This window comes from Spermophilus citellus (genome assembly GCF_964194105.1).
Source record: "Spermophilus citellus genome assembly, chromosome: 1".
Classification (NCBI taxonomy): domain Eukaryota; kingdom Metazoa; phylum Chordata; class Mammalia; order Rodentia; family Sciuridae; genus Spermophilus; species Spermophilus citellus.
Window position 1 is genome coordinate 235143520 of NC_138182.1, and position 11898 is coordinate 235155417.

Here is an 11898-nt window from a genome sequence, read left to right on the forward strand (position 1 = left end):
TGTATACCTATTTCTGACACTTCATTTCTTCTTCATTCTGTACTGTGGATATTTCTGTTCCTTTGTTCCATATTTCTGAATTTAAACCAATATCACTTTATCTTGGCTACCTACTGAAGCCTAATAAAGACATCACACACAAAAAAATCAATATTTCACATTAAGTAGTATGAGTGTTCCAAGTTTGTTGTTGTTTTCAAAATTGTTTACCATTTTCATCTAAATTTTAGAGGTGGCTTTTTATTCTATCCCATAAAAATCCTTGCTGAAATTTTAATTAAACTTACCCCTACTTTATAAATTAAGTTTGGGGAGAATTGACATCTTTAACGTATTTAGTCAGAATGCAGATCTCCATTTATTTGGTATTTAAAATAAGCATCTCAGTAATATTTTTGTAGTTTTCAAAATATAGGTCTTTCATATCTTTTGTCAAATTCATCACTTAGTATATTTTAAAATCTTTTTTCCCATTCCCTGTCCCTTCCCTTCATTCCCCTTTGTCTAATCCAAACTATTTCTATTCTTTCCTAACCACCCCCACCTTATTGTGAATTAGCATCTGCATATCAGAGAAAATATATGGCCTTTGGTATTTTGGGGAATGGCTTATTTCACTTAGCATAATATTCTCCAGTTCCATCCATTTACCAGTAAATGTCATAATTTCATTCACTTTATGGCTGTGTAATATTCCATTGTGTATATGTACCACATTTTCTTTATCCATTCATCTATTGAAGGGCACCTTGGGTTCCAAGCTGTAGCTTAGTATTTTTGATGCTCTTTAAATGGTTCTTTCAAATGTCAGTTTTTTATTACTACTAAGTACTAAGATCAATCTTGATCTTACATTGATCTTACATCCCGTGAGCTTGAGAAATCTTTTTATTCTAGTAGTTTTTTATAGTTCTGTAAGATTTTCTAAATTGACATGTCATTTGAAATCAGATTTCTACATGGATTATCTGAGATTTATTATCCTTTCCATTCTGAATGCTTTTCATAACTTTTTATTGTCATATTTTACTGTCATAGAACTACTTCAGTAAAATATTAAATGTAGTTGATAAGAATGGACATCTTTGTCTTGTTTCTGGTCTTATCCGAAAGCATTTGTTTTTTCATCATTAAATTGAGTCCGATACTTAATCAACTGAACATAGGATAAATCCCACTTATCATAACATTAATCTTTTTATTTATTGCTGGATTTAATTTGTTGAAGTTTTACATATCTTTTTATATCTATGTTCATGTGAAATATTGGTTTTTTTGTGATGTCTTTATTTAAGCTTTGATATAAGAGTGATGATAACAACCTCATAGAATGAATTGAGAAGTATCCTCTCCTCTTCAAAAGAGCTTGTATATAATTGGTATTGTTTTTTCTTCAAGCATTGGAACCCATAGGTGAAGCCATCTGGGCTAGCATTTCCTTACAAACTAAATAAAAATTCTGAGATGAATAAAACTTTTAATCCAGGAACATTTTTAACTACAAATTCATTTAGGGCTAGTTAGGTTTTGTTCTTTTCTGAATGAGCTTTGATAGTATGTCTTTCAAAGCATTGTTTCATTCTAATTTGTCAAATCTATTGATAGAAAATTATTTGTAACATTTCATTTGCCCATTTTCTTTCTTTCTTTTTTTTTTTTAAATAGCTTTATCACTGAGCTATATCCCCAACCCTTTCTATTTTGAGATAGGGTCTCACTGAGTTGTTGAGGGTCTTGCTAAGTTGGTAAAATTTTGGATCCTCCTATCTCAGCCTCCCAAGTCACCAGGATTATAGCATGTGCTACTGTGCCTTGCACCCATTTTATGTTTATAGATGTCACCTCTCCTCTGATGTTGATGATTTGTGTCTTCCTCCCCTCTCCATATAAGTTGTTGAAGTTTTACATATCTTTTTATATCTATCTAACTGGCTAATTTTACTGACTTTCTCAAAGAACAAGCTTTTGATTTCATTTGATTTTCCTACCCCCTTATATTAATTGATTGAAATTCTTTATTATTATTTTCTCATCTTACTATGAGTGTCTCTTTGAGTTTATGGTTAAAGGTGAGATCATTAATTTGAGAATTTTCTTTTTTTTTTTTTTCCTATTATAGACTTTAGTATAATCATCTGTATACTGCTTTTATTTCATCCCAGAAATTTTGATTGGTGTTTTCCAATCATAATAATATATGATTGAAGTTATGATTTCTTATTTTTTGTTGGTTGCTTCTTTGACTCGTGGATTATTTAGAAGTGTTGTATTTTTTAGTGTCTGTGCATTTGCAAAGTTTTTTTCTATTATTAATTTCTTACTTAATTCCATTGCTAGACCATATTTAAGGTAATATCAATATGATTGTATTGAAACTTACTTTTCTAATTTGTTTTCTATTCATTCTATTGTTTCTCTGACCTTGTTTTCCTCTTTTCCTGCTCTTTTTTATTTCATATTTTTAAATATAAACCCATTTTGTTATGGTTCTTGGCTCATTATTTCTCTTACATTTGTTTTCATAGTTGCTTTAGGGTTTACACTGTACATCTTTAACTTAGCAATGATTTAAATTCAGAAAAAACTTGCAAAAAATCTTGAGATGAGGAAAATGGAACAAACAAAAGGATATTAGATAAAGTTCAGAGTTATTGTAACTCGCCTTACCCACACTGTCTTCCTGTTGTTCCTCAAGCACTCTTGAGCCTCATGGCCTTTTTACCTATTCTTTACTCTCTGTGAAATAACTGTTTCGCTAGGTAATAACTTCATTTATCTTTTGTGTTCTTCTTCTGGCTATTTAGATGTTACCTGGTTGAAGAGATCTTTCCTTATTCTATTTAAAACAACTATTTCTTACTCCTCATGTGTTTATTCTTATTTTGATGTACTTTTTCCTCGTGACACTTCCCATTGGCTGGAGTTTTATATTGTTTGTCTGGTCTGAATCCCTCCACACTCTGTTTTCATTACCTTTGCCTCACTGCCTCCTCCAACAATTCCTGGTCACCAATATCTGATTAATAAATATTGACTGAATGATTGAATAAATAATGAATGATATTCCTTTGTGACTTTTTTATACATTCAGAAAATCAACCAATTACTAATCAACCAATTACTAATCAACCAATTACTGAAAACATACTAATTACAAAACATACTAATTACTAATTACAATTACAATTACTAATTACAATTACTAATCAACCAATTACTGAAAACATACCAGTAATTTATGGTTCAGTTTAAGATGAAAATATATTGCTTAAAACTCCTTATATTTTTATATTTAACAGTGGAATGCTACCAAAAAAATTTTGCACCTGCTACATACATACCCTTTGAGACTCTTTCTATTAGGTCTTTTTACTGTTGGCTTCTGAATTAAGGTATCCTAGACCAATATATAAATTTCACTATTGTTCAGAAACACAGTATTTGTAGAATTAAAAACTAAGCAATTAATTTGAATTATTTTGTTCTAGTTCCAAAAATTAAGACATGATCTTGAAATGGTACTATCTACTATTCAGTCAAAGAATGAAAAGTTAAAGGAAGACTTAGAAAGGTACGTTTATATTATAATTACTATTAATCATTGATATGTATTGAATTGGCACTTAAAATCCATAATTTGGGGGATAGTAGAGGATAGGAAAGGCAGCAGAATACAACAGACACTAGTATGGCAATATGTAAAACAGTGGATGTGTAACCGATGTGATTCTGCAATCTGTATACGGGGTAAAAATGGGAGTTCATAACCCACTTGAATCAAATGTGTGAAATATGATATGTCAAGAACAACCAACAATAAAAATTTAAAAAAAATAATTAGCAAAAAAAAATCCATAATCTGTGTTTTCATGTTTGAAGGGAGCAACAATGGTTGGATGAACAGCAACAAATAATGGAATCTCTTAATGCACTTTACAGTGAATTGAAAAATCAGTTTGTGACATTTTCTGAAACAAGGTAAATTTGTGGTTCTAAGTTTTTTAAATAGGAGAAAGTATTTTCTTTTTTATGTTACCTAAACTATAGATGAAAAGAAGACAAATCTCACCAGGAATTGTGGGTCTTACCTTAACTTTTTCCGATTATTATTTACATGATTTTTTATGAATGACTTGACTGGGTTGTACTATTAGTTTCCCTACATGCTATAAAGAAAATATATCTTTCATAAAACTAGTTATGTTGTTGGAGCAATGAAGTTTCAGCATTTTTGAAGTTTTAGACAGATACAATACTTTTATTTATTTATTTTTATGTGGTGCTGAGTGCTGAGTGCTTCACATGTTTAAGGCAATCACTCCACCACTGAGTTACAACCCTAGCTCTCAGCAAAGTTTTTTATTAACTTTATGAAGAACCAGGTACATATATATACATTTTATCAGTTAAATGTTTCTCTTAATTTTCTTTTTATCTATTAGAATCTTTAGTGAGCTGAAAACTAAAATGCTTAATATAAAAGCATTCAAGGAGAAACTCTTGAGTACCTTGGGTGAGTTTCTAGAAGACCATTTTCCTCTGCCTGGTGGGAATGTTAAAAAGAAAAAGGTAAGTTTTAGAGAAGATATGCATGTAGATTTTAAATTGTTTTAGGTAGGTCCAAAGGCAAGTTTTCTTATATAGTGTGAAGATATACACACGGATAAATGTACTGAAATATGCCATCATCACATATTTACTGAAAAATTAGAAGCTACCTACTTGTTCAGTAAAATGGGACTGATTAAGCTGGTGTATGGTGGTGCGTGCCTGTAATCCCAGGAACTCCGAAGGCTGAGATAGGAGACTGAGAGTTCAAAGTCAGCCTTAGCAACATCAAGGCACTAAGCAACTCAACGAGACCCTGTCTCTACATAAAATACAAAATAGGGCTGAGAATGTGGCTCAGTGGTCAAATGCCCCCGAGTTCAATCCTTGGTACCTCCCTGGGGGGGGAAAAATGGGATTGATTAAATTTTTTATATTGTATCCATATGATATGAAAAGTTCAGCTTTTAAAAATGATTTGTTGAACACCATTAGAGTTAATGAAATGCTCATATTTTTAAATGAATAAAACAGATGACTAGATTTTATGACTTGAATCTAATTTATACCATAAATGTAAGGTCTGGTAGGTGAGTTTTGTTTTTGTTGTTGATGATGATGTTTGCTTTTTACTATTTTCCAAATGTTCTGACATGAATGTATACTTCTTTTTAAATCAGAAGAATGTTTGAAAATTGTTAGTTTCATTTAGGTTAATAACTATTTGAATAGAATTTATGATAAAATAAACTTTTTCCCAAAACACAAGTAAATCATTCTCACATTCGTTTCTTCTCTGTATATAAGGAGAAAAGAGAATTCTTAGTGTTTCTTCCTCTTATAAAGGAACGAGCCATGAACTGGGATGTGACTCAGCAGTAAGGGGCTTGCCTAGCATAGGCAAGGCTCTGGTTTTGATCCCCAGTACCACAAAACAAGCAAAAAAAACCAGTCATTTCAGAGTAAAGTCCCATCCTATGAACTCATTTTCATATTAATTACCTCTTTAAGACTCTGTTCGAAATATAGTTGCATTAGGGATTTGACACATGCATTTCTAGAGACATACTCATTCTACAACATTGGACTTGATAATTCAGAAATGGATATGAAAAAGAAAGCTAAAAACATTCTCCATCAGTTCAGTTCTTTAACATGAGGTGAACACCATCATTAGCATTAGGTAAATATAATTTGAGACATCTTTCTAAACATACGCTTATAAAAATACAAATTGATGAATGATTGAATCAGTGGAATTTTGTACTTGCTAATATGAAATAAATGCTAAATGTAATTTTATGTAGATTTGATTGAAGATAGTGAAAAATAGTTAAGTGTTGAATTGTTGAACTCAAAATTTTTTTGCCTCAAATAGTCTGAGTTCTGGAAAGATCTTTCTAATGCAAGGAAAATAAATCATGAAAAACAACATAATGTAAGAGTTTTTTTAAGGGCTGGAGTTGTGGCTCAGTGGTAGAGCACTTTCCTTGCATGCGCGAAGCACTCGGTTCGATCCTCAGCACCACATAAAAATAAATAAATAAAATAAAGATATTGTGTCCATCTACAACTACAAAAAAATTGAACAAAAAAGTTTATTTAACTCCATTTCTCAATTTTAGGTAGAATTAAAGATGAGGAAATTAGGGCTGGGGTTGTGGCTCAGTAGTAGAGCACTTGCCTAGCACATGTGAGACATGGGTTTCGATTCTCTGTACCACATATAAATAAATAAATGAAATAAAGGTCTCTCAACAACTAAAAAAAATTTTTTTTAAAAATCATTCTTTTTAAAAAAAGGAAGAAAATTAACATTCTTTCTCTATTCCAATTTTGTATTGTTTTTACTTTGGTGGGTTTATAGTATTTATGTTGTGCTAAGAAATCATCATTCATGTCTATGGTTAGCTTTCATTCTATTTTGTATTGGATTCAGTACTTATCTACTACCACTGATTTTTTTAGTTCTTACTTTTGATCCATTGCTTTCTTTCATGGTTTTGTTAATGGTTGGTTTATTTGTTTTCTTCCCAAATAATTTGTTTAAGAAAAATTTCTGAATGTTTTATTCTTTGTCTTCTTAAAAATATTTTGTTGTCTTTACACTCAATGTTTCAGCACATTTTTTAATTGAAACTCAAGATTTGGCTTCCTCCGTATCTTCTAAGATGAATGGACTATGTAGAAATCTGATGACTTGCTGCTTCTGACTATAAACTGACTAATTCTTTAAGCTTCAGTAACTTAAAAGTATGTGTCACAGTGCTGATCATTCAATATCAGTTTTTATTTGAAGATGATATGTTCTTTCTTTAGACAGATTTAGCACATATTTCATGAAAAATTTCTAAATATCTATTGTTTATCCCCTTATGTTGAAACATTCAACATAAGCAGCTTTTTAAGAATTTTTTTGGCTTCCTTCTTATTTATTAATCAATTCTGTAATTGTGTTGCCTTCACCACTACTTACTCATATACTGATTTTTACTACTTTTTCATTTTTTTTTTTGACACCTGCATTTCTAGAGACATATTCATTCTACAACATTGGACTTGATAATTCAAAAATGGATATGAAAAAGAAAGCTAAAAACATCTTAGCAAGATATAAGGAGATTTTTAAATGCAAATTTACTCTGCTGTCTTTACTAGAAATCTTATTTATTTTTGTTAGTATTATTTTATGATTTATTTAACATATTTATATTTTCACAAGGCCTTATAAACATTCCATGATAATCTTTGGTATCTTTTATTTATTTATTTTTTGTACTGGGTGTTGAACCCAGGCCACTTACTGAGCCACATCCCAGTCCTTTTGATGTTTTAATTTGAGACAGGATCTCACTAAATTGCTTAGTGCCTGGATTACCAGTGTGTATCACCATGCCCTGCAATCTCTGGTATCTGTAAAGTATTGGCAGTATAGTTGGTGACTTGTAATTAATAGAATGTCTGAACTCAGTTCTTCTGATTGGGTTTATTGGAAGATTTCTAGCAGTTTCCTTTAGAGATTTGTCCTATTGAACATTTTAAACAATTTGGATGAAGAAGTAGAATATATGGCTATCAAGGTTTGCAAATGGTATGAAACAAGAGGATTAGATGGTAAATATATTGGATGGCAAAATTGAACTTTGGGTGTCCAGGACCTTGGGCCAAGTTTAATAAGAAGATGTTTAGGAGAAATATACAACATATTTTTCTTGGGTTTAAATCACTAAATAATGAGTACTGGGGATGTAACTCAGTGGCACAGTGCTTGCCTAGCATGCACAAGGCTCTGGATTCAATCCCCAGTACTGTTTCAAAACAAAACACCTTCAAAGAATGAGGGAGACATATCTTTGCTTAATGTGTGAAAGCACTTTGGCATTTTTAATGAAGTTAGCAAGGTGAAATAAATGTCTGAAAGCTAACCTACAATAAAAGTTTGTTTCAGAATTCTTCTTAAGTCATCCAATCATGAGTTTGATTTCAGTTACCATGTACCATTGTAACTAAGAAACAATTTTTAAAAACCTCATATTATAATTTAGCATTCTGCCATTAGCAAAATTAAAATGTTAATTGTTTGTTATTCACATTTCTCTCAAAGAAAAACATTCAAGAATCAACCAAACAGCTGATAACACTGCATGAAATATTAGAGGTAAGCATATTGTATAGTTTTGTTTTTTTTTTTTTTTTTTTTTTGTTTTGTTTTAATGCTATCTTTTAATATACTCAGGCTTCAAAAAGAGAAAATATTACTTTAATTCTTTAGGTATGTCAATCTGTTTTTAAATTTTTTTAGTTATCCATAGACACAATATCTTTATTTTGTTTATTTATTTTTTTATGTGGTGCTGAGGATTGAACCCAGTGCCTCACATGTGTGAGACAAGGGCTCCACCACTGAGCTACAACCCCAGCCCCTATATCAATCTTTATTAAATATATTCATAATAATTTATGTTTGCTAAAAAATTAGTTTCTTCCATATAGTATTAAGGAAAATATTATCATTTTTTAAGAATGTGAAATTTAAGTCTAACTTTAATCACATTCCTAAGTTTTATCACAGTTAAAAACTTTAAAAATTATATCATGTTATTTGGCATATACATTGCAAAATCCTGTGCTGCTACAATGTTAGAATTTAAATTGACACCTCTGTACTCTAAAATATATAAAGTGAGCTTAAAGATTCTTTCCACAGAGTCATAAAAAGTTTTGTACAATTTTCCTTAAATAGCATCAATCTCTTGTCATAATGTAAAGACTGAGTAATTTCAACCTTTTCCATATGACATTTATTTTGTTTTATAAATACCTTTGATCTTTTTTAAAAAAAAATGTTTCTGTTGGGGTTGGGGATGTGCTCAAGCAGTAACGCGCTCACCTGGAATGCGCAGGGCGCTGGGATCGATCCTCAGCACCACATAAAAATAAAAATAAAAAGATGTTGTGTCCACCAAAAACTAGAAAATAAATATTAAAAACTTCTTTCTCTCTCTCTCTCTCTCTCTCTCTCTGTTAAAAAAAAAATGTTTCTGAACTTAGCCAAATTCTTAAATATATTAAATTTCTTAGAAAATCTAGATTTGACAATGCACAGCAACTGAGCAGAGAGGAAAATAAAATAGTTATGAATAGTGTATTTACCAATTGATAAAGGGTGCCTTTTTTTTTAACACTAGTATGTTTTTTGAAGAATGTTTTCAGAAAACATGTTTCATTGTGATTTAATGAACTAGGTGCTAAAGTCCCTGTTTTTATCTAAATAAATAGTTGCCTCAATAGATCTTTCTTTTTTTAGATCTTTCTTAATAAACAATATCATTGCTTTGAAAACCAAAATGCAAATATTTATTGGATTTATAATTGTAGTCTTTTAACTTATTTCTAGCTATTCCAGTTCATACCAAAACTATTACATATTGTTAGCATGGTGGTTTTAAAATTTTTAAATAAAAATAGTGACTTCATGCAGCAAATATTGACAAGTATTAACTGTGAAGTACAAGTGTAAAATTCTCAAACTGTACTCTGTGAGATACAGTGTAAAACTTAGAAAACTAAGTATGTTCCTGAGATTTATATTATTAATGATAACAGTAACCAATATTTAAAACTGTTATTCAGTGCAAAACAAAATTTAATATACATATTCATTTTAAATTTGAATTTTTAACAGCCATTTCTAGTGTCTACTAAAATTTTAGTTAATACAATTTAAATTAAAAATGAAAAATAAGAAAACTTTAGTTTTGTAGTGATGGGGATCAAACCCAGGGCCTCACATATGCTAGCAAGCACACTACCAATGAGTCACACAACTCAGAAAGCTTTCAAAGTGCTTTAATGGGAATATGTTTAATTCTTTATAAAGATTCCTAAAAGAAATGAGGCCACAAGCTTTTTTCCCTAGGGTATGACTTGAAATAGACAAATTAATGCTAGTTGAAGTTTTTATTTCAAGAATCAAGATATTGCTATTATAAAATATGAAATTAGAGTTTGGCATGTTAATTTTATTCATTCTTCAAGCACTTTATTTGTTAAAATTATGCTTTTTCTTTTCCATGTTCCTTAAAGTAATATCATCTTTCCTTTGAAGCTTTGGTGTGGCAATTCAGAGATTAAGCCTAACTCATGATCTGCCACTGGTTGTGTGCCCCCATGGAATCCTGTAATCTTACTGAGTTCTGATTTCATAATTTGTGAAGGCACCAGGAGGTAGATGAGGAGGCAAAATTATAATTAATTTCCATTTTGAAATTTTCACTGTGTTTTTTTGTTAATTGGTTTGTTACCATTGATCTACATCCCCAGTCCTTTTTATTTTTTATTTTGAGATAAGGTCTGTCTAAATTGCTGAAGCTGGCCTTGAAATTTGAAAGCCTCAGGCTTTTAGCTTGGTGTGTCACTGGGATTACAGTCCTGCACCATCACAAGCCCAATTATTTTTGACCATGCTTTATAAAACATTAGTATTTAAAGTATTATAAATTTTTGCTTCCTGAAAAAACTTTCCAAATGAGAAATTATATCCCATCTATATATATCAAAGTGCATAAATGCATTCTACTGTCATGTATAACTAAATAAAAATTGAAAATTAATTTAAAAGTTTTAGACTACATAATTAATACAAAAACTTGAACCTTCTCAATTTTGGTTGTAATCGCTTAGCATCCTTGATAAAGAAATCAAAGACAAAGGAAATGATGATAAAATCAACTATTCTGAAGATTTATCAGAAGTGTAGATGTTTGGAGGATGTGGAAACTGGCAATTTCTTTTACCCACTCACAAATACTAACACTCTCTTTTAAACTTTCTGTATATTTTGTGTATGGGGTATGTGTGTCTGTGTGCACATGCACTTTGCTTATTAGGATCAAGCCCAGGGCTGTGCACATGCTAGTCTAGTAATCTAGTGCTTTACCACTGAGTAAGAATTTGAATTTTTAAGATTCTTCTCTTTATTCTAAATAAATTATTAATCCTAAAAGAGGGAGAATTGTACCAGCTTTCTAAAACATTTTTGGGGAATGTTTTAAAAAATTAAGATAGAAAGATTTATTTTAAAAACTTTTTTCATTCACTGATATTTATAGTCATTTAAAAAATCAAATCATTTATTTAAGCTAGTACATAAAAGTTATGCTATAAACAGTTGTTCAGGGAGAAAAGAGGTCAGCATCCCTTGGTGGAAAACTTTGTTTTATTATAGCTGTGTAGATTTTTTCCCCAGTAAAGTATATTTTGGATGATATTTTTTTCTAGATTCTTATAAATAGATTATTTGATGTTCCACATGATCCATATGTCAAAATCAGTGATTCCTTTTGGCCACCTTATATTGAGCTGCTGCTGCGTAATGGAATTGCTTTGAGACATCCAGAAGATCCAACCAGATTGAGATTAGAAGCCTTCCATCAATAAGAGGATGTTCTTTTTTCATAACAGGAAAGAATCTTGTCATCTAAGGATAATGGAAACCGGACTGTTTGAATAAAAGAATATTATTTGCAAATTGAAGTAATAATCCATCTTTCTTTTATCCTTAAGTGACATGTATTGCCATTTCTTCATTTTAAAAATGGCCGTTTCTTATTTATTCAGTGCTATGGTGTTTTATTTTTTATTTATTTGTTTTTTTATTATTAGTTGGTCAAAACATTACAAAGCTCTTGACATATCATATTTCATACATTAGATTCAAGCGGGTTATGAACTCCCATTTTTACCCCAATCACAGATTGCAGAATCACATTGGTTACACATCCACATTTTTACATGATGCCATATTAGTGACTGTTGTATTCTGCTATCTTTCCTATCCTCTATTATCTC

The 11898-nt window shown here is 30.5% G+C and overlaps 1 protein-coding gene across 8 annotated transcripts in view; it reads left to right on the top strand.

Annotated features, from left to right (window-relative positions):
* The window catches only part of CENPK (centromere protein K), a 28089-nt gene extending 16527 nt beyond the window's left edge, over nt 1-11562 (top strand). For all 8 annotated transcript variants that reach the window (XM_081282768.1, XM_081282769.1, XM_081282771.1 and 5 more), the window contains 5 exons: nt 3489-3571; nt 3880-3978; nt 4443-4569; nt 8153-8206; nt 11329-11562. In XM_081282768.1, coding sequence (XP_081138894.1) covers nt 3489-3571; nt 3880-3978; nt 4443-4569; nt 8153-8206; nt 11329-11487 — 522 coding nt within the window. In that variant the 3' untranslated portion in view covers nt 11488-11562. The remainder of the gene's footprint in view (nt 1-3488; nt 3572-3879; nt 3979-4442; nt 4570-8152; nt 8207-11328) is intronic.
* The last annotated feature ends 336 nt before the right edge of the window (nt 11563-11898 follow it).